Source organism: Dipodomys spectabilis, unplaced genomic scaffold (assembly GCF_019054845.1).
Source record: "Dipodomys spectabilis isolate Male_0828 unplaced genomic scaffold, ASM1905484v1 ptg000034l, whole genome shotgun sequence".
Classification (NCBI taxonomy): domain Eukaryota; kingdom Metazoa; phylum Chordata; class Mammalia; order Rodentia; family Heteromyidae; genus Dipodomys; species Dipodomys spectabilis.
The window spans coordinates 390,768-414,532 of record NW_024870711.1 but is presented as its reverse complement, the minus strand read 5'-3'; the positions used below and the strand labels follow the sequence as shown (position 1 = coordinate 414,532).

Genomic DNA, 23,765 nt, shown 5'->3' with positions numbered 1-23,765 from the left:
ATTTTATTAATTTTTCCAACTCTTTGTTTTGTTGATTCTTTCTATAGTTTTTTTGGGGGAGTCTAATTCATTTAATTCTGATTTAATTTTAATTATTTCTTTCCATCTACTGGATTGGGGTTTATCTTGCTGCTCTTTTTCAAGGAGGTTCAGATGTCTCATTAAATTTTTGGTTTCAGATGTCTTCAATTTGTTGATGAATGAACTCAGAGCTATCAACTTTCCTCTGAGTACTGCCTTTGCTGTGTCCCAGAGGAGCTGGTAATTTGTGTGTTCATTTTTGAGTATCATGAACATTTGAATTTCATTTCTAATCTCTTCTATGGCCCACTCGTGATTCAACAGTGTGTTGTTCAGCCTCCATGTATTATAGGACTTTCTTTGGTGGCTTTTGGTGTTGTATTCTAATTTTATTCCCTTGTGGTCTGAGAGGATGCAAGGTATAACATCAATGTTTCTGAATTCGGACAGTTTTGCTTTGTGACCTAAAATGTGGTCTATTTTGAAAAATGTTCCATGTGCTGCTGAGAAAAACGTGTATTCTGATGCTGGTGGGTGAAATATTCGGTAGATGTCTGTTAAATCTAGTTGATCTCTGCAGTTGTTTAGACCTGCGTTTTTTCTGTTGAGTTTTTGCTGAGTTAATCTATCTAGTGGGGAAAGTGATGTGTTAGAGTCCCCAACGATTAATGTCTTTGGATCTATGTGAGATTTGAGGGAAAGTAGTGTTTCTTGAATAAATTTGAGTGCTCTGTTATTTGGCGAATAGATACTTAGAATTGTAATATCCTCCTGAAGAAGATATCCTTTAATTAGTATGTAGCGACCTTCTTTATCTCTTCTCACTAATTTTAATTTGAAGTCTATTTTATCTGATATTAGGATTGCAACTCCTGCCTGTTTATGGGGGCCATTTGCTTGGTAGATTTTGTTTCAGCCTTTCACTTTCAAAATGTATTTGTTTTTATGTTTTTAATTGGAGAGTTAAGTCCCTTAATGATGAGAGATAGGAGTGAGAGGTATTTGGGAGTTCCTGCCATTTTATCACCTTGTTTGGGGCTGCGGCAACTGGGTTCTTCCTATGGTTCTTGGATTCTCAGTTTGCGTGTGGTTTCTTGGCCTTTATCGTGGTCTTGTTGGTTTTCTATGTGTAGGACATCTTTAAATATCCTTTGTAGGGCTGGTTTGGTAGAAAATATTGTTTCAGTTTTTCTCTGCTATGGAAGGTTTTTATTTGACCTGCTGTTATGATGGAGAGTTTAGCTGGGTACAGTATTCTTGATTGATAGTTGTTTATCTTTAGGGCATGGCATACATCATTCCAGACTCTTCTTGCTTTAATTGTCTCTGCTGAGAAATCTCAAATGATTCTAATTGATTTCCCTTTATAGGCGATTAATCGATCTTTTTTCCTTGACAGCTTTAAGGATCTTTTCCTTTGTCTGAATTGATCATGTGCCGATTATGATGTGACGGTGGGGTGTCCTGTTCTGGTCTGGTCTATTTGAGGTTCTAAAAGCTTCTTGTGTCTGAATAGGCCTATCTTTTTGCATGTTTGAGAAGTTCTCTGCTAGGATCCTGTTAAAGAAATTTTCTAGACCATTAACTTCTGTTTCTAGGTGCTCCTCTACACCCATTATCCTCAGATTAAGCCTGCTGATGGTGTCTTCCAAATGTTGAATAGATCTATCATATTTCTTGTATTTGTCTTGGATGGTCATATGTTCTTTCTCTATAATAGGTAGACTGTCTTCAATCCCTGAGATTTGATCTTCTGCATGGTCTAACCTACTGTCAAGATATTCTACTTTGTTCTTTATTTCTTTTCCTCCTAATTGGTCGGCTTTGATGGCTCCAAATTCTTTGTTGGAGCTTTGTTTTAGATCTTGTATGAACTTCTTTACTTCCTTAATTTGGTGTTCAGTGTTTATTTTCAAATCACTTAGTTGATTAGTTATGGTTTCCTTGGACTCCCATTTCTTCTGTCAGGCTCCATTCAGCATTCCCTTTGTGGTCTCCCTGAATTCTTTCAGCTCTCTGTTTATGGATTTCATGAATGCCTCTATTGATCTTTGTCTATTCTATATAGTTTTTTTTAAACTATTACCTTTAAGTAGTTGTATAAAGGAGTTGCCATTTTACAGAGCCATTTATAAATACAGTGCAGTCTTGATCCATGTCACCCCTTTCGATCCTGTTATTTTAAGCTTACCACCTTAATGAATCACTATTAATCAGCATTCCAGAGGGAGGGAGAGGCTGGGCACCCTTTATTGCTAGATAATGAAGTACAGTTAAGGAACCATGTGGCTAGTAGAAGACACTTAAGAAAAAAACAATTTCCAGAGCAAAGATGAGATCCGTGAGTGGCCCCCACAGTGCTCCCATGCAGTGCAGTAATTGTGAATGTTCATGCTGAAACCACACATAAGCATTGGAATAAAGGAAAAAAAGTCTTTCCATTCTATTCTGTGGAGTAAATAAACAAAAATAAGGGTAATAAAAGAAATCAGGTACATACATAAGGTCTCCAGACACACAGCCAGCAATCTGCACATTAAATAAATATGAAATTAAATCAGTATTGTGGTAAACTGGGCATACAGTTGGGGAAATACTTCAGCCTGTGCTTTATTAAATTAGACTAAATAGTATCTAAAATTGTCTAATTTGACTGTACTGGTGGTCATATTATGCATTCTTACATTTACAAAATGATAAATAAAATATTCCTGCCTTCTTTCAGTTCATTTGTACTGCAGAAATTAGGAGACGCTTTCATGTTGCTCTCTAATAATCAACATCAGAACTTAGTGTTGGCACTTAGGCCCCTTTTGTCTTTAAGAATGCATCATGTTTCTGTTAATATCTCTATTTATTAGCTGTCACCATTGGCACTAAACATATCAAATCGACTTCAGATTTCCTGGTTTATAATTACTTTTCTCACCAAACAGAGATGTTGGTAGCTCTACACTTGTAAGAATGTATTCAGAACCTTATATTCTGTTAAATCAGAGAATTGCATGTATCAGAATAGAATTCTCCAAATAGTAAATGTGATTCTTTCATACCTAGGCTCATGTCAACATTTCCTTTAGTTCAGTCAATAGGTTGACCAAGCCAGTCCATGGGAACTCTTTTAAATAACTCTGTCAGCTCATATCCATAAGTACAAAGTTAGATAGCTGTGCTGACGGAAGCCTATTTTTTAACTGTATTTAGTATTTACTTCAGGAATCCATTGGTATGGAAAGCTTTAGTAACTGATGATTTCTGATGATAAGTTGGATCCCCTTGTCCACTTTGTGGATCCTTCAGTGTGGTTCCTTCATCTGGAGTCTTGTGAAGACAGACCCCCGAGGCCCACCCCAGGGTTTCAGGATATGGCTGAGGTGGGAACTGGAGATCTATTCCCAGTTGATGTCGCTGTTCCAGGAGGCACCCTTTGAGGACACTGGTTGAAGGGTAGGTTTTGCTTGAGGACCAAGAGAGGCAACTAGAGTGCTAAGAACATCCTTCCTGGTCCACCCCTGGAAGTTGTAACTCCTGATTGCTTGTCTTGTGACTTCTATGCTGTTCTCATGTGCTTCCCTTGCCTCCTTGGAATACACATTATCTGTACCACGGATTTCAGGGACAAGTCTATATGGTAGCCAATGCAGTTGTTCTTAAGGATCTCCAGCATCACAGGTCCCTTAAAAGGGCTCCCTCCCTGTGTCTCATCCATAGCGACCTAATAGTCCTCATTTATCTGATTTCATCATTTCAAGCTAGGATTTGATGCTACAAATCACAGGTTATAAACTAGAAAATATTTTTGTCAGCTGCCAGATACCATGAGTGAGCAAAGCTCTGTTAGTGTGGGGAATTTTTAACTTTCAAAAGCTTAGGATCATAAGGAGATAATTTCCCTAGTTTTCCATCTGCCACTTCCCTAGTCTCTTCAGCTAACAGAATCTTAATTCTTTTTAAGAAGTGAAAGCTTCAAAGACTTTAAGCAAGTTTGGGGCTAAAAGTAGTAACTCAGGAAAGGAAGCTGGTCCTGGCACTCTCTAGAAAGATTTCTAGAAGCCAGACTTCTCTAGTTCATGGTGAAAGTGTCTATCTAGGTGTGGGAGGTAGGAGATATGTACATTGGAAGTTTTGCAGGGCCTTGGAAAGCAGAGATTAAGAAAATTACTAGAAGACACAGCAGGATCTGTGGAGAATCACTTTTGTTTTACTTTTTGCTGCTCCTAGGGATTGAACTCAGGGCCTAGGCTCTGTCCCTGAGCCTCTCTGTGCTCAAGCTAGTGCTCTACAACTTGAGCCATAGGGCCACATCCAGCTTTTTCTGAGTAGCTTATTGGAGATAAACTTTCCTGCCCAGACTGGCTTTGAACCATGATCCTCAGATCTCAGCCTCCTGTGTAGGTAGGATTACAGGTGTGAGCTTCTGGAACCTGGCAAGAATCATTTAGTTTTTAAAGAGAAGGAATCATTAGAGACAGAACAATTAGGGAGTAGATTTTAGTAATGCTGCAGAAATAAAGTTTGACAGGAAGAACATGAGTAGTCCAGAAACTAAATAAACAGTTAGCTTTGGCAAGGAAATATTTGAATCCCAGTTTAGAGGCAAGAAAGAATGCTTAGCCCAAACAGACTTCAGATACAACAAGGAAGGGAATATAGGCAATCCTAACAATGCCTGGCAAGACTTCTTCCTAGTCTACTATGTAGCTGGGTATGTGGTGGAGATGGCAGAAGGTAGAAATGATTTCAACATATGGTCTTGTAATAATGCAACTCAGTTTCCCAGAGACCTGCAGCCTGAATATGGAGGGCTCCTAGTGTTTCTTACATACTGTCAAGTCTCCTGTGACCAGTAGAGCAAGTCCGATTGTCTCCCATTCTGTGCTCATGCCTTAGATCTGTGTGGAGGACAGCAATGTAAGTCACAGCCAGCTGCTGCAAGTTCCTCGGCTTCACAAAGGGAAAGAAAGAAATTGTCCAGAGGAAGTAAGCATATCTCAAGTTAGATCATTTCTGTTGAACATAACTGTGGAGAACTCCCTGGATGTTTTAAGCGGGACTTGCTTTGGGGAGATCTATGTGCAGTAGAGAACCTGACAGCAGAGTTGTGTTTGTTTCTAGAATGTTCTTTGTTGTAAAAAACACAACAAAAAACTACATGCTTCTAGAAGTAGGCAATTCAGCAGGATGTGGGGGGAGGGAAGCTGTGGGGTTGTACAAGTGAAACCATTAGAATGTGTGTGTCTTCTTGCCCAGGACCATGAAACCTCCTTCCCCAGGGCACTCTCAGCTCAGAGGCTGTCTCCTCGGTGGTGCTTCCTAGATGGTGAGTATTTCTGGACAACCCCCAGGGATGGGGTTAGAGAGGCAACAGGGCAAGCTGTGGACTGATCAACTCTGATTGTCCCCAAGATTATTTAAAATGCCTTCAGATGATGCGACATCCTTGGACTTGGCCTGTCAATGAACATGTATGGGCTTGGCTGATGGCGTATACCTCTATGAGGTCATTTCCCTCCACGCATGCCAGTTAACTGGCTGAACTCAGCATCAAGCTCTCTGAAGCTGACAGTTTTCTTGTGATCATACTCTTTTTCTTAAAACTGTTGCGTCCCTCCCTTAAATCAGTGCAGGCCATTTGTTAGCTTCCATAAACTCCAGATGGGTATACATTTCACCATTCTTTGCAGGGCATGGAATGTTCCTATTATTTTTTGTTAGAACCTTGTTTCACGCTAGTGCAAAACTCTGAGGAGGAAGGCTAAAAAACTTCAAGGGCCTTCAAGTCTGCTCTGCTAAACATGACATACTATATGCATTAATGGGGTCACTTAATGAGCCTGTGTATCTTTTCAAGCATTTCTCATTCCCCCAGATCAGCTGGATCTCAATTTTCTATCCAATTATCTACACTGCACAACATTTTTATTTCTATACATTCTCACTTATATAGTACCCAATGTGTCTATCACTAGTTTCTGTTGTCTGTGTGGAGACAAGGTTTATTTACTATAGGCATGCTTTTGTCTGTGTGTGCACTTGAGAGGGCATACATGACATTAAGGGTTCCACTACATGCATGACTGGCAAACAGGTACACAGAAGAGCACATGTGTCCAAATGAAATCTGACCCACATAAATCAGAATACCGGCTTCCATTACCAGCTCTCTGAAGATTTTACTCCATCTCCTGTAGGCTATAGCAATAAGAAGCATTTTCCATTTGTGAAGTCACAGGAGAACAACTTATGTTTAAGGAAATTGTAGAAATATTAATTGATGATATATTCCATGTTCAAAGTTAGATAAAACCACCATGGTGACTAGTCTCCAACCTGAAGCCATATAGAGTCAGGTTTTTTCGTGTGTGCTGGTAAACTAGGGCTTGAATTCAGGGCCTGGCTTTTTTATTCAAGATTCTACCACTTGAGCTATGCCTTTACTTCCAGTTTTTGGGAGGTTAATTGGGCTGGCTTTGAACTACAATCATCTGATTTTAGTCTCCTGAATAGCTAGTAATACAGGCATGAGCCACTGGCAGCAAGCTTTGTAAATTCTTCAGAGACAACTTTGATTGTAGTTTTCCCTTTCCCTCCCTTCCTACTTTTTCCCTTTCTCCTTCCCTTCCTCCCTCCCTCACAATGTGAGATTCTCACAATGTGACACAAGACGCTTTCAAATTCTTCTTGCCTTGGTCTCCTAAATACTGGGATTATAGCCATGCAGTACTGTATGCCATTTAGTTTTATGTTTTAAGACCTTGAATGACTTGTTTTTAGATCAGTTTCCTTTGAATAAAGCCTACTCTTTTAAAATTTTTGTGATTTGGGGCTGAGCGTGGTAACTCCCACCTGTATCCCCAGCACTTTGGGAGGTACTGACAGTAGGACTGTAGCTATTGAAGTTCTATCTTACAAAGCTGTACAGGTGTATTTCCAGTTACCTGAGAAACAGAGGTAGGAGGATTCCAGTCTATCCTGGCTCAGCGAAGTTAGTATGAGACTATCTGAAAAACAGGCAACCAGAGGCCTTGAGTTTGATTTTCAGTAAAGCTTGCACACCAAATCACACATGCATGCACACATGCACGTGTGCACATATGCACACACACACACACAAATGTGATTTTTTTGTAAGTTTTTGCATTTTGAGTTTTCCACTTGGATGCTTTTTATTTCTTTGTAAAAATCTGTTTAATATTTAGACTCTGGAGAAACTTAAGTGAGGAGGAATATTATTCTTTTTAATATTAAAAGTAATCAAACTTTCTAGACATCCCAAATTCTTACTTTATAATTTTTTTCTTTCAAACCACAAATGCTGCCCAAACCCTTCTAGGGAATGTTTAAATAATAATTACTGCTTTGTTTCTGTGGCCTCCTTGAGGAATACATCCTGTGAGGCCAGATGTGGTCCCTGGCCCAAGTCCTGAGCCTGGAACTTTCAAGCTGTTTTCCAAAGTGAGAGTCAGTTCTCTGGAAGTCCATCTAAGGACAGATTTTTTTAAAGCTTTATTTACTTAAACATGTTGAGCCCTAGTTCTGCTGAAGAGCCTGAGCTAATCGGTGGAGCCATACAAGAATAAATGAAAGAGAAATATCTAAGAGGCAAGTCTTCTAGTTTCATAGTTACTTACACAAGACATTTAGAGAAAATGCAAATGTGAACAGAGATAGGGGAATTCCATTCTTTCCGGAGTAGACACTGCACAAGTGTCTCCTAGAATTGGGAGCATTTGAGTTGGTCCTGAAAACACAAGTAAGATATCAGTGGCAGGTGTGATGGAGGAGCTTCCTCATCACTGGAGTTACAGTGGGTGAGGTATGGGAATGCCGTTTTTCTTAGTAGATTTAGACCTGCCATGTAAAACTCTTCATGGGTATAGTGGAAGGTCAAACTATAAAGCTGGTGACAGGTTACGAATGACTGAATGCCACATGCATCTTTATTTTTCCTTTAGCAACTTCAGCTGACCGCTTTTATCGGATAGACAGATCTCAGGTAAGTTTATTTCTGTCTGATTATGGAAGTGAAAAATAATTCACAAGCCAGTATACTGTACTAGTAGTTAATCTCATACATTGTTTTCTTTCTTTCTTTTTTTTTTCTGCTCATGAGGCTTGAACTCTGGGCCTGGGCACTGTCCCTGAGCTCTTCAGCTCAAGACAAGCACTCTACCACTTGAGCCACAGTGCCACTTCTGGTTTTCTAGTGGTTAATTAGAGATAAGAGTCTCTTGGTCTTTCCTGCCTGGACTGGCTTTGAACCATAATCCTTGAATCTCAGCCTCCTAAGTAGCTAGGATTACAGCTGTGAGCCATTGGTGCCTGCTCTCATATGTTTTTTCTAATAGAAACATTTATTCACTTAGAGATTTAGGAATGGCATTTCTAATTGAATCCACAAACCTTTACTGTCTTCATGTATTTCGTGATTTATGGACTCAGTGATACAGCTTAGCTTGGCAAATGAGCCCAGACAGTAATTTGGCTGGTAGACACTGTCACTAGCCGGCTGTCCAAATTGTCATTCACAGGAGTACTTTGATTCCAGCCAGCCAAAGTTTATACTCTTTAAGTGTATTTCTTACTAGCTAGTTTGAGATCCCAAGTGTTTTAAACAGGCTACTTCATTTCAGTTCACCAAGCCCCAGAGTTCAATAAAGAAGGGGAAAATATGCTTTTGCCTAAGGTTAACAAGTCCTCCATTTAGAGGAAAACAAAGTAAGTATAGGACTGAGCCCAGTGATAAAGCTGGTTGTCAACCATGTCCCTTCGCTTCAGTCTTCAGGGTAGAAGTCCAAGTTTTCATATGCCATGCTTCTGTAAGTGGCATGGGAGGGGTGAGATTTAGAAAGAAATAAAGGCAAAAATATTTCTGAGTATACCTCATAAAATCCTGGTCAGTTAGGAGTCAGAGATTCATCCCTCCCCCTTCTCCCCTTGGTACAGTTTTGCTACAGTAGTGTTTCAGGAAGGAAGGAACATCAACTGGCAGGCTTCCCAGGAAATACAGTATGGCAGAATCTTGTTCTTCTATGAGCTCAAGAATGCTCTGTTTCGTTCTCTAGGTGATGATTTGAGCGTCCTGTCAGTCATCTGAAAGACTTATATTTCTTCCTGTAGGAACATTTGCACTTTGTGATGGAGATTTCCCAAGATGAGATTTTTATTCTCGACCCAGATATGGTAGTGTCTCAGCAGGCGGGGACACCGCCCGGCATGCCGGATCTGGTGGTGGAGCAGGCCTCGGGGTGAGTGTGTGTCTCCTTGGTCGATGACCTCCATTCTGATTTGCCTTTGGATCTGACATGGAACCATTTGGAAATACCTGTGTATCTTTAGAGCAAGGAAGCAGCCATTGATTGTGTCATGAGACTGTCTTCATTTCCAGTCAGATCTTGTATGGCTTTTGAGCCTTCTTCACCCATTACATCTCCATTTCCCACCAGGCCTAGAAAATCCTACAACTTGCATTTGTGCATGTGTCTTCATTTTATTTGCTCTGTTACCCAAACAAAAAGTTGATACTGGTGATTTCACAGTTATTCCCTTATTTTTCCTTTGGGTCCTCTCTGCTCTGTTCAGGCTGCTTGCACATATCTATTATGTAGCAATAACCAAGACATATCAAGGACTTACAGAAAGTCAAATGCTATGAGACAGGCATTCAGAGTGCTCTGTGCTTTTTTCCTCATCTGTGAAATAATTATTATATAAATAATAATAATTATTATAATCATAATAATAACCGCCCAGAATTACTTGATAAGTAAATGAATTGATACAGTAAAACAAAACTTTCTAGTGTTCAGTAGATGCTCATTATATATTATGTTCTAAAAACCCTCTTCCTTCTCTTCCTCCTCCTTTTCCTCTTCCTTATCATTGTCAACAATAACCCTACACATTTGTTTTTATTATTATTTGGAATCTATAGATCAGAAAATGGAAGCTTCAGAGGTTATGCTATCTGCCTCATATGGTACAGAAAAGAGGTAGTTGCCAGAACCCATGCATTTGTCCACCCCTTTGGGCCCACCAAAATGTTGTTAAGGTTTCTAGGTTATTTAAAAAATATTTTGGAATTAAGAATATTTATTTGAATCTTACTGTGTACCGAATACAAGTGTAAAACGCTTGGGGCAATAATAATATTCAGTGTACAACAGATTGGCATCTGTGTGTTTGTGAGACCTGATGGATTTCAGTAGTGTGTCAGTATATGGGCATTGAAAGCTGATTTCAGGATTTCCCTGGGAAATCCACACAGGTGCTCAAGTAGCAGACACAAATGACATCCTCACATGCTATGAAAAGAAAGCAAGGAAACAGTATCCATGAATATCCCTCCTCTTTTAAATTCCTTCTGTGTGTATTTTTGCCCATGAAACTATTCTGCCATTTTTTAATATCTCCCACTCTACCATTGCTGAATATGGGTGGAGTCAAGGCCAGTCCCTAGTGGCAATGGGAGACAGACAGTTGTGTTTAGGAAACCACTGGCATGCTGGCACTGTGTGCTGGCACTAGAGAAAGGCTGACAGGCCACAAGGGTAGTTTGGGAGTGCCAAAGGCCACCTGCACAGGCCATGGCTGTGCAGCAAGCCTGCCAGCTGTGGGGAAGCAGGTGTGATGCTTTGTCTTATTACTCAGGCAGCAGGTGTTGGCCTAGGACTGCCTCTCATCCAGACTCTCATCCTTGATCTTGACGAGGAGCAAAACCACGTGACCAAGTTGGTCCTGCACTTTGCCTTCTCATTCTCTTCATGTCTTCCTTCCCAAGAAGGACCACTTGGGCCTTGGTTACACCTCTGTTAGCTTCAGTCCATTTATAAGGTAGCCCCCAAACCCACTAGAACTTGTAGCCACTGTATCTTTCCTCAGTTGCTCTCTCTGTCAATAAGCTAAGAAGAGAGAAGCAGGAAAAGAGGATGAGCTTTGTTATCATCTTCATTATCATCATCATTAGTGTTTTCTTAGCCTGTATTTCTGTACTTGACTCCATTACTTCTTATCAATATCATCTATAAAATTACTTAAGGGGGGGAGGCACTTCTAATTCAGTTTTCCTATCTGTTAAAAGGAAAAAGTAAAAATTATATAACTAGTTCACAACTGTTAAGAGAAGTCAAGGGAAGGATGCAGGTGAAGTAAGTGCCCAGTAAACATGGATTTTGCCCCTTGCCTTTAGAGCATGAGAAAGGCACTTGGTGATCATGCGAACTTGACTCTGAGGTGCTGTTCTCTCTCCCAGGCTGACAGACTGGTGGAATCCTACCCTGCGGAAGCGCATGCTGAGTGACAGTGGGCTGGGAATGATCCCTCCCCACTACGAGGACTCAGACATGAAGGACCTCAGCCACTCTCGTGGCCTGCAGTGAGTCTCTCGCTCTTTTCCTTTGTGTCACTGTGCTTGCTGGGAGGTGATGTCCACCGTGGGCTGGTTAGTAAACGCACAGGACAGATTCTCTTCTCAGGAGCACACACCCTGTCTGATGTCAGGATGGCTGTGTGATTTTATTCACCTTGCTCCCTTATAGCTGGAACTTGATCATCTTTCTCTTACTCTGGAGTTACTTGAAATGTGCCATGGGGATGTATTCATTTTGAATGAATGCCACGACTATTGAATTTGTGTGAACATTTTGACTTGCTGCTTCTTTTCCCTGATTCTCTGTGTGTGCATTCTGGGTAATATTGGCCAGGGACCTTTTGTCCAACATGGGGGTGCTTCTGGGGTTTGGTTGACAGCCTCAACGGGCAAATGAGCACAGCATCTGATTATCCTATTTCCAAACAGGGGAGTCTTTGCAACATAGCATGTGGGTTTGAGTTCTGAAGTAGTGTTTGTGTCATATTCCTAGTGAATTCTCCCTTTATCTATTCCTTCTTGCAGGAGCAGGTTTTGGGGTATAGTAAGAGACACTTTCACTCCTTGTTGTTTGTGGTGGTGATAGTAGTGGGATTTGAACTGGCACTTAATCACTTAAGCTACATCACCCAGTCCTTTTGGCTTTTAGTTTATTTTTTATTTATTTAGATAAAGTCTCAGGCTTTTGCCCTGGCTCATCTTAACTATGACCTTCCTACTTCTCCTTCTCAAGTAACTGGGATTAAAGGCATGTACCACCTCATCCTTGTACCCACTCTTAATTTCAGACTAATCACTTCTTCTCAGAAGTAATGCAAGTCTGCTAAGGTTCATGAAATTGGGCTGGTTCCACTCCACCCACGATCCTAATCAAATAGTGACAATGACTTTGTAACACAAATCTTACCTTTTGACAGAATAACAAGATCATTATGGCTCTCAGAAACTCAAGGTTAACTGAAGAGGCAAGACAGTGTCTTGTTTCTAAAGGGAGGCCGGAAGCAATTTCAGTATAACAAAGGGAGAAAAAATGAGAAATCTAAAGCTAATTATTTCATTGGCAAAGGTTCTATTCAGGCAGCCCAGGGGCAAAAGAAGACTTCATTTTAATTACTTCTCCCTGTTACTTCTTATTTTCTTATGTGAAGAGGAGAAAGGAGGGGAAAAAAGAAGAATTACTATGGATTTTCTTTTTTAATTAAACTGTGTTGTTAGTTCCTGATGGCATTTTGATTGCTTACAATTCAGAGTGTTTTTCCATCTTCATTTTATGCAGAATTGGGACTTGGAAACAGGGTGAGTCAGCCACCCATGAGTGGCTAAATAAGTGGCCGTCTATCTGTGGGCAGACTTATTGGAAAATTAGAGTTTTAATTAGCTGCAGAACTAGAAATTAAGCCCACATGAACCAGCTCAGTGTTTTAGTACATGTGTGATTTCCAAACAAAACGGAATATGATCTCAACCTATTGTTCTATGCCCTGATTTTTTTCTATAGAAAACATACAGACTATAGGAAATGGTTGTTTCTAAGGTAGTAAGTATTCTTTCTAAGGATCTCAGATAGATGTTCCACTTTACATAACAGCCAAATTCTTAAACCCTACTTCTTAATCAACTTGTATTTTTGAGAAGAGGTTAACTGTTATTTTTAGGTAATACAGTCATCCTTCAGTTTGTATGTGGTAAATGGTATGGTATTTTCATATACACCTCCTCTAGATTACATATAATACTTAGAATTACTTTCAACATTGCAATGTAGATGCAATATAGTTATATTGTTTAGAAAAGAATGACAAGATGGGGCTGGGAAGGTGGCTCAGTGGTAGAGCACTTGCCTTGCATGCATGAGGCCCTGGGTTCGATTCCTCAGCACCACATAAGCAAAAAGAAAAAAGCTGAAAGTGGTGCTGTGGCTCAAGTGGTAGAGCGCTAGCCTTGAGCTGAAGAGCTGAGGGACAGCACCCAAGCCCAGAGTTCAAGCCCCTCGACTGGACCTCCCCCCAAAGAAAAGAAAAGAATTACAAGAAAAAAGTTTGTGTGTGTTGAATACAGACACCTTTTTTTTTTCCAAATAGTTTTGATCCTGTACTAGGTACCTGTGGCTCATGCTTTTAAAGGTACTCAAATGGCTGAGATTTGAGGACCACGGTTTGAAGACCATGGTTTGAAGCCAGCCCAAGCAGGAAAGACTATGAGACTCTTACCTACAATTAACAACCTAAAAAGCCAAAAGTGGAGCTGTGGCTCAAGTGGTAATGCACTAGCCGTGAATGCAAAAACTGAGGGATAGCACCTCTAAGCTCTGAGTTCAAGTCCCAGGACCTATATTGTGTAGACTTAAATTGATTCTATATTGGTTGAATCTCTGGACCCCTGTAGACAGAAGCCTACTAAGTTTCCCTTTGGGGGATTTCTCTTGAATATTGATGGCTTTTCAATGGGTAACTATCATTGTCTATGGTTTAATGATTACTTTAGCTTTAAATATACTATAATATTTGATTTTTACGAAAAGTATATTCTAGCTGGGTGCCGATGGCTCATACCTATAATCCTAGCTACTCAGTAGGCTGAGATCTTAGGATCACGGTTCAAAGCCAGGGCAGGAAAGTCCATGAGACTCTAGTCTCTGATTAACTGCAAAGAGACAAAGTAGAGCTGTGTTCAAGTGGTAAAGAGCTAGCCTTGAGAACAGAAGCTCAAAGACAGCATCCAGGCCCAGAGTTCAACCCCAAGAAATGGCAAAAAAAAAAAAAAAAAACCAAAAGCAAAAACAAAGAAAGTATATTCTGCAGAATCACTTGAGAAGCAAAGGAACATACTAGTGTTTACCATCAGCCTTTGAGTGTCTCCAGCTGGACCTTCAAATACCACAAACAGCAGAGATACTGTGTGTCAAGACAAGCTACCTCTGAATCCCTGACTGACTGAAGACAGTAGTAACACAAAGAAAACAAAATAACTTGCTTAAAATCACTTGAAAAGAAAACACAAAGCTAAAAACAAATGCCAAAAGCTGAAAACACATCCATTGACAATGATGATGATGATGATGATGATGATTTACTTTATTTTGTATAATGATTAGGTCTCATGATTCCTAAGACAGAACATCTTTTAATTTCATTCAGAGATCATGTTTGATAGAAACAGAATCAGAGTTGTGAACTGTCTCATTAGTAATAGTTTTGATTGATGGAATACTTCCTACTGTAAGCTTTGCAACAAATTGAAATTTTCTTTCATTCCTTCTGCAACATTTAGATTTAACCATTGCTTTACAGATGAGTAAACTCAGGCTCACAGAGAAGGAATATTTAACTCAAGTTACTCAATGCTGAGCATCGTTTGAATTGAAGTTACTCTGATTTCTAACTTTATGCTTTCCACTGCACTAAACTATCTTCCCAAAGGAACCATGCAAAAGCCACATGTTCAGAGTATCAAAAAAACTTACAAAGGTTTCTGTTTCTAATTCTAATGTTTGTAAAGAAACAAACATCCTAACAGTTATAAAGTAAACAATTCTATAATATAGAAGTTGCTGTGTTTGCACATTAATTACAAACCTAAACTTACCCTAAAGAAAATGAATTTTTGCCTTTAAAAAACAAAGGAATCAAAACCAAAAGAATGATGGTAGTCTTCTATTTCAAAAGTATTAGATTGATCTGGAGATATTGCCATTCAAGAAAGTGGAGTGAACAGGAGCCCCTAAGTTCAAACTCCACTAGTGGGAAAAAATTATACACACACACACACACACACACACACACATATAGTAATCTTAGTAAAAAATTCAAAAATTATATAAGAATCATTTATATGTTAACAACCTAGATTTACCAAGTTGTAATTTTGCTATATTTACATTAATAACATAGAGTAATAAAAAGATTTATAATATTGTATAACTATTTTTACATTACATTGTTTAAAATTTTTCCACGGCCTGTATGATGCTTGTATTTTGAAACTTGTCATTTTGGTCAATAGAGTTTTTTTTAAAAAAATTCAGTCATATTTCGATATATGCCGATTTTTACATAATTTTATATGTTATGGTAATTTATAGTCTGACTAGGCCATAATTGAGTTTTTCATTTTGATATTGATTTCTAATATTTAAGGATTTTTAAAACACAGCAGATGTCCTGAACATTTGTATTCTTAAGTGTTGCAGAGTATAGATCCAGTTTTACTTCTACATGTTATTAAAAAGTTTACTTTCCCTGCAGGGTTCAGATCATGGAAAGAGCCTGAAGATTTACTGCAACATGATTGACATCTGTTGCTTCTAGCAACAGATAGGAAGGAGATAGGAAAAATTCAATTTTAACATCTCTAAGCAGAAATCGAGAGAAACTTTTAAAATATTTAAACTGAAAATTCCAGTCTATCAGAAATTTAAGAACATGGCTCAAATGATGTTCATAGAGTGATTTTTGACTCTAAACTCATATTTCAATGAAGTATTGCAACATGCAAATAAAATAAAAGAGAATCATAGAATAAAAAAATAAGATGACAAAGGAGAAAGATAATAGAGAAATCAGTGGAATGAAACAAAAGAAATAACTAAGAATTCAATTTTAAAATGTTGATTCTTTGAAAAGGTAAATAAGAGGTATGAAATTCTGAGCTTTACTGCTGAAAATGAATGGAAGTCGGGTGCTAGTGGCCCTCTCCTATAATCCTAGCTACTCAGGAAGCTGTGATCTGAGGATTGTGGTTTGAAGGTAGCCCAGGCAGGAAAGTCTGTGAGACTCTTATCTCCAATTAACTGACAAAAGAGCCAAAAGTGGAGCTATGGCTCAAATGGTAGAGTGCTAGCCTTGAGCAAAAAGCTTAGGAACAATGCCCTGAGTTCAAGCTCCAGGCCAGGCACACAAAAAAGGAAGAAAGATCTGGCCACTGGGGGCTCATGCCTGTAATCCTAGCTATGCAGGAGGCTGAGATCTGAGGATCATGGTTCAAAGCCAGTCTGGGCAAGAAAGTCCATGAGATTTATCTCCAATAAAGTACTCGGAAAAAAGCTGGAAGTGGCACTGTGGCTCAAGTGGTAGAGTGCTAGCTTTGAGCACAAAGAGGCCCAGGGATAGTACTCAGGCCCTGAGTTCAAGCCCCAGGACAAGAAAGAAAGGAAGGAAGGAAGGAAGGAAGGAAGGAAGGAAGGAAGGAAGGAAGGAAGGAAGGAAGGAAGGAAGGAAGGAAGAAAGAAAGAAAGAAAGAAAGAAAGAAAGAAAGAAAGAAAGAAAGAAAGAAAGAAAGAAAGAAAGAAAGGAAAGAAAGAAAGAAAAAGAAAGAAAGGGAAGAAAGAGACAGCCATTCTCTAGCCTCAGTTTCTTCTTCCTCCATGGCATCCATGCTCCTAAACATATCAACCATCCTTATTCAAGGAGAACAAACAGGAATGAAGAAACAGGATCCAATCATTATGGTAACTGATTGCATTTGTATTATTTCCATTTAGAGGCTAAGATTTCAGAAAAGGATGCCCAACATACAGTGTCTTCCAGATCCATAATCATTGCAAAGGACAATTTTGGGAACTGATTTCAAATCAGTTGATGAGAGGTATTTAACTCAGGTTTTAATGCTTGTACCACAATGGATTTCTCTTGAGTTTTGTTTTAGTTTTTGACTGTTTTTGGTGTCAGAGAAAGTTCAGTTTAAAATAGCAAGGTCCTGGAAGCATGTTTTCTCTGAACTACCACTGCTGGTGACAAATCTCTATTTCATTTGGGCAGAAGACTAATGATAATGGTATTAACTTAAATTTTGGCAGATGGAATGAATCCATTTAGTTTCTATGTAAGTACTTCATGGTCTTCCATAACTTGAGGTCCTAGAAAATAAGAAACTAGGGACTGACTGAAAACTCTGATGTATTCTTTTCAAGTGCTCTGAGAAAAGGGCACACTTGGAGTAAGCAAGGTAAAGGATCTGGGAGCTACTGCTTCAGTTTCTAGAGTTTGTGATTTTTGAGAAACACCCAAGCTGACTGAAATTCAGGCACATATTTTAGTTACCCTAAGTTCAATAGAACTAAGATGGAGAAATTTCACACAAGTGAAAATGGGCCAAGAAGACAGGGCCATAAACAGTCACAAGGCCGGTTATGATCCGACCTTAACAGAAGAGAATTTGTGAATATTATCAACTCACCTAGATCTGTATAAGCAAGTCTTTGTTACCTGATCAATCAGCAAAATAAAGATGATGATGATGATAATAATTTTTATGATTAGTACAGCACTTCCTTCTCCAACAAGAGATCATTTTTATCCAAAATTGAACTATAATGTGTAGTGTCTGATATATGATTTCATTTGCATTTTAAGAAATTAATTGGGTACTCAGTTAACCATTTACTGAGGATAATCAATAGAGTGATAGAGTGTGCTGATGGAGACAGGCCCTGCAGATATAATTGTAAAAAAAAACAACCAAAAACAATGTTTTCCCTTTTAAGACTGATAGTGTAAAAATCATATGTAAATCAATTATTGCAGTCCTTACTAATAAGTACGATACTAGACATATGCAGAATATTCTGGAAATAATGCAGTTGGCTGGTTCCTTTATATTCTACTTTCTTCCTTATTTGAAAAGGATATTTAAAGAATGATGAAAATGGCCTCAAAGGGAAACTTTAGGCTTTTAAGATACATATTTCATTCAGCCATTACCCACGGGCAGATAGGTATCTGTTTTTGCTATTATATAACTAGAAACATTCCTCCAGTAATTGAAAACACTCCATGCTGGTTCAGCATCACTCTACCTGAAGTGTATTAAGGAGATATTTTTAATGACTGATAAATTGTTTGGGGAGCTCCAAAATACCTAATAACTCTGGAAACTGGAATGCAACCTCTTTCACAGAGCCCATCAGTCTGAATTGCACTTCTGAAAGATCAGATGTTCTGGGCTGAGCATAGAAGAAGAAATATCTTCCTTTCCCTCTGTTCTCCAACTGTTTCCTTTCCCCAATTTCTTCTGGGAACATTAGGTTATGACCTGATCCTAATAAAAAGGGTAATTGTACTTATTGTCCAAGTTCCAGGTTCTCAACGGGGAGCCGTGATTGGGTGATGGGGTAGATTGTGGAAATAGCCTTCGAGCACTGCAATCAGATAAGAGGGAGAAAAGTTAATCTCCTTAGTGGGATGTGGGGGTTCTGCTGGGATGTGTCTTAGAGATGAAATCAGTGCTGTCAGAACAGAGATGTTCTTAGCATCTGTTTCGTTGAGATAGTTGAGTCCCATCCAGGCTTACTTTTGACTGGTCTAAATCTTGCTCACCTTGGATAATTGCTCCAGAGGGGATGGGAGGAGTAGGGGGAAGACAAGATAGTTGACATATATCTTCTTTTCTTCTTTTCTGCTTGCCTTACCTCAAGTGGTTACCCTCTCTAGCCAAACACACAATAATCCCCTGTCATTATGAATGTGCAAAGCAGTTAATAAGATTTATTGGTGTTCTTTTTGTGATTGCTTCTCAAATAGTTATGCATATGGAAGCCCTAAGCCACTTGGGGGAAATGTGGTCACATTTCCATTTCCAAGTTTACTTAGCAGAACAGCCAGAATAGAATTCCCTATGCAATAGATCTTATTTTTGACCACATTGAAAGAAAAAAAATGTGCTAGCGTACATGTGCTTTAATAATGAATATGAATTTTATTTAAAATGGTGCCAGGAAATTCTGGCCCTTCCATTTTTATGAGTTCCAAGCTTTGCCAATGATTACTGCCCCAGGAAATATTAATACTGTTAAGGCCTTTTTTGTTTTCATTTATAAAAGTTGGCAGCTTTATCTACTTACACACAAGGAGTTTGGGGAATGTGAGAGAAACTTACAGCTCTATCTTTAAGGTATGTGAATTCCTTGAATGGCCAAACCATTATATACTGTGTCTATGGTACATTGCACTGTGCTGTGTAGTGCAAAACCTCTGAGAGAAAGCTGATTTTGCATCATCTAAAGCTAGGAAAATGGCGATGCATGGCCTTCTGCACTTGAGAGTTAGAAGGTTGTTAGACCAATATAAAAACAGGTTGTTTGCGATGGTCTTGCAGGACAAGGTCACATATTCTGTCCTGCATCCCTGGAGTAGCTCTGTGCTGGAGGCAAAGTCTTTCAGCTGCCAGTGTCTGTATACTTGGTCTTCTTTGCCCTCATCTAATCACTGGCTCTAAATTAAGGTCCTAGTGATGACAGATTGACACTGACTCACCAGGTTGATAAATGGATGAGGGATTCAGGGCAGGGTACATGATAGCCAAGAAACAAGTGGTTCTTCATACCATGGCATGTTAGTTGTGTAGAAGGACAGTCTATCACTGCCCAAGTTTTTTTTCTAAACATAGGGGATAAAATCGAGTCAGGAATAATAATAATGCTCTAAAGCATCCTGGGAACTGAGCAGTTTCCTAGTCCTCCAGCAAACGAAAGGCAGCAAATGGCCAAGTTGAAAGCAACTATCTACTCATTCTTTTTCAGGGACCCTATACAAGGGAGTCCAGGTACCCAGGATGTCTGTCAAGTTATGAGGCTACCAAAGAAAGCTTGACAATGGGAGGGGAAATGGGAAGTACCTGTAAGGCTTGGAGCTAAAGGTTTGGTTTTGCTTCTGATAATCAGAGCAAGCCTACCGATGGTGCCGAATGTGACATGTATGTGTGTGCTTATGAAGTATTTCTGTATATGAATCTTCTCTTCTCCTTACTGGTCCTGGGACAAGTTCCCTCATCACTTATTGGCCTCTGAGAGCCACTTAAGAGCTAGTTCACTGCTGGCTCACATGTGGCCTTTTTCCATCCTTCCCATGTCAGTAGAGAGGAGTGGGGTCAGGAAATGCAAGCAAGGAAGTGACCCCGGGTTAAGGTGGCATTGTGGGTCTCTGCACTCTAGTCTCTATGTGATGTCACCGTTGCCATATTTCCTGAAACTGCCTGCTGACAGCTTTATTTTTTCTCCCTCACTTTTGCCTCCAATGTGTCTGCTGCCTTCCCCAATTTCCCTCCAAACTCTTGGCTTTTGTATATTTCCTTTCGGTGAATAATTAAACTGAATAGATCTAAAGTATGAATTGCTTATCGCTTAAAAAAATCTTTCCAAAGTAATTGTCTGTGTCTCTCAGCTTGCCACCAACCCTCATGTAGTAACTCAATTTCAACTCAATAATGGTTCTGTAGTCGAGTGGAGCCGGGAGGTGAGAGGAATGTCCAGACTGCCACTGGAAATGGTGATGGAGGCACAGCTTCAAGGTTCCTCTGGGATTTGAACCCACCACTCTGAAGGGACCTGGAGAAGAGATACTGCTACAACATGGAGAAATTAGTTACGATTGGGAGATCAGGGGATGGGGCCACATTTTCTCTTTACTAACTTTTTAGATCTTGTGTTAACCACCTCCACATAGTGACAGCAATACGCTGTCTTTGTTTTCTGTGAAGCTGCCTTCAAATTCCCTGGAAGTAGGATGGAATGTTCTCAACTGCAGCTTCCACTGACTGAATGGAGTTAAGCAAACAGCTGCACTTAATACATAAACACTGACTTGTTGAAGTCTTCTTAGAGGTGGAGTCTGTGAAGACACTTTCTTTGCTTCGCTTGTTCCCATTATTACTGGTTTTGTGGTGTATTTTTTTCTTTTCTTTGTTGGACCATGGGCTTGAACTCAGGGCCTGAGTGCTGTACTTGTGCTTTTTTGCTCAAGGTTAGTGTTCTGCCACTTTGAGCCACAGCTCTACTTCCAGTTTTCTGTAGGTTAATTGGAGATAAGAGTCTCACAGACTTTCCTGCCCGGGCTGACATTGAACTGTGATCCTCAGATCTCAGCCTCCTGAGTAGCTAGGATTACAGGTGTAAACCACTACCACCTAGCAAATATTACTATTTTTTTTTGGTAGACCTACTGTTTGTGGCCAGTTATGATGTATTATGGACAAACTCTGCTGTCCTTGAATACACAAGGCCTAGGAGGAAGCAACCACTATGTAGACACTATTTCCCATCCCAATGGCAGGATCATGCTGGACACTGGTGGCCCACAGCTGTAATCCTAGCTACTCAGGAGGCTGAGGAATATGAGGGGACATTCCTGAGAAGAGGATGGGGTGGCAGGAGAGGTCCATGGAAATACTAAGCATTCTCGCAATTGTCTTCAGGAGAGGCTCCAGCATAGCTTCCAGATCTATCTCTTTTCTCCCCTCCCCCACTATTTTCTAAAGCTAGGTACAGAGTTCTTATTGAGATTTCTTAAAAATGATCAGCTGTGGGTCAGCCTTTCTCATTTACTGTGGCAACCCTGGATGCTGAACATTTGAGATCACCTTTATTAAAAGCTGTTCATGCCACCCCTGAAGGTAGCACTGATGTGATTTGCTGTCACAAATGTGTTTATGTTACTTCATGTGTTAATGTATGCTTTGAAAAATAATCGCTTGGGCATGCCTGTAATCCTAGCTATTTGAGAAGCATAGGTAGGAAGATAGGATAGGCAGAAGTATAAGACAAAAAAAAAAACCAACTAAAAGCAAAATGATTGGGCACAGTTCAAGTAATAGAGCACTTACTTAGCAAGGGTGAAGTCCTGAGTCAAACTCTCATACTGCAAAAAGTAGGGGAAGGCTGTGTGATTCCTAAAATCCAAATGAATTATAACTCATCTGAAACTGTTAGTCAGGTCTCCTAAATTACTAGGCTAAACCTAAGGGCTTGGTTTTTTTTTTTTTTTTTTTTTCTAAAAGGTACTCTGAACTGGCTGTCTATGGGCTATATCTCCACCGATTGGAATTTGGAACAATATGCTTTTTATTTTTGATTCCTTTACTCCCTTTCTTAGCAAACTGGCTGTCAAATGTAAAGGCTTGTTTCTAAAATGAATCCTTGCAGACTCAAAATGCTGTCCTGCATTTCTTCTACTCCATCTCTTCCTTTTTATCTACTTCTTTCCTGTGAACACTGTCCATTTGTCTCAAATCCTCCTCATCCCTTTACCCAGACTCCAATCGTTTTCTTCTTTTTGTTGCTGTTCTTGGGAATTAACAGTAGGTGGCAGTAATATTTCAAACTCAAAGGGCATCTTTAGGGGACTTGTTGAGCAAACCGATGAAGGAAATTTCGCAGCCAAAAAGCTGATTATTCAAGCTAGTGGTGAAACAGAGCTATTTTTTTCGAGAGCCAGATATACCTAAATACAGGACTATATTAAAAAATAAATATTGTATTTCAAGCAGAACCCACATAAGGTCCATTAATGTACACATTACTGTACACAGGAAGGAAGATAATTAGTGGAAGTTGCCTTCAGGGCACATCTCAGCCAGCAGCGTTGATAAGGTCTGCGTTCCGGGATCGCTTCCTCACCTCCATACAGAAGGCCATTCCTGGGCTTCCTCCCCTCTTCTGCTGGTGAATGTTACCTTTGAGGCAGTTTGGCACTCCCTGAATGGGGTTGTGGCCACTTGAATAGAGAGCGTGTTTGTCTTTCTCTCCTCTCAATGCCACTCTGTGTGTCGTTGTCACTTTCATCTCTCTCAGGCTCGCCTGCTCTAGTTTACTGTATGAGCTTTGTTCATTGTCTTAAGAGAAGGACTCATAATTAGATGGAACAAAAGCAAACAAAGAGAGGCTTATATAGTCAATGGAGACACTCGGTGCCAAGGGATTTCTGGTTCTGTTTTACCTAATTAGAGATGCTCTGGGGCCAGAGTGATGGTGGTAAGCATGTTACTTCCATCCACGATCCTGCTATTTTCCCCTCAAGCCCTCAACATGATGTCATAGGCTTGGCCTACCAGCTCTCCCAGGAGAGGTAATTCACACTCTAGAGGGAAACCCAAGAGGGGAAAGTGGTTGCCCAGAGGCAATAATCCACAGCCTTGCTTGCAAAGCACATGAAGTCATCCTTGGCTTACTTGATTGATTGACTGGGGTTTCTTGTCCCTCAGCAATTTTCAACACAGGGACTGAACTCCTTCCTTCTGTCCTTACTTGGGAAGTCCTTGTTAAGGGACTATATACACTTCTTGCATTGTTATTTTCTTTTTGTCTTTCCTGTCTTTTCTCTATACCTCCAGCTTCCAGATAAAGACCATAGCAAATACAGCATTTTCTTTTTTTTTTTTCTACCTTTTTTTTATTGTGAAAATACCATACAAAGGGGTTACAATTACATGGGCAAGGTAATGAGTACATTTCTTATCAAGCATTGTTGCCTCCACCTTTGTTTCCCCTTCCCATCCCTTCCCATCTCCCACCCCCAGTCTCCCCACATACCCCCCCCCCCCCCCGCTGCCAATGTTGTAAAGTTCGTTTGTCGACATAACAACTTTTACATCTCATTGTTGCAATGGG

The 23,765-nt window shown here is 39.8% G+C and overlaps 1 protein-coding gene across 1 annotated transcript in view; it reads left to right on the top strand.

Moving 5' to 3' along the window:
* Dgki (diacylglycerol kinase iota) overlaps positions 1-23,765 on the top strand; it is a 423,036-nt gene that overhangs the window by 339,659 nt on the left and 59,612 nt on the right. Inside the window, 4 exon segments of the mRNA XM_042677203.1 lie at positions 5,272-5,341; positions 7,977-8,017; positions 9,142-9,269; positions 11,273-11,395. Coding sequence (XP_042533137.1) covers positions 5,272-5,341; positions 7,977-8,017; positions 9,142-9,269; positions 11,273-11,395 — 362 coding nt within the window.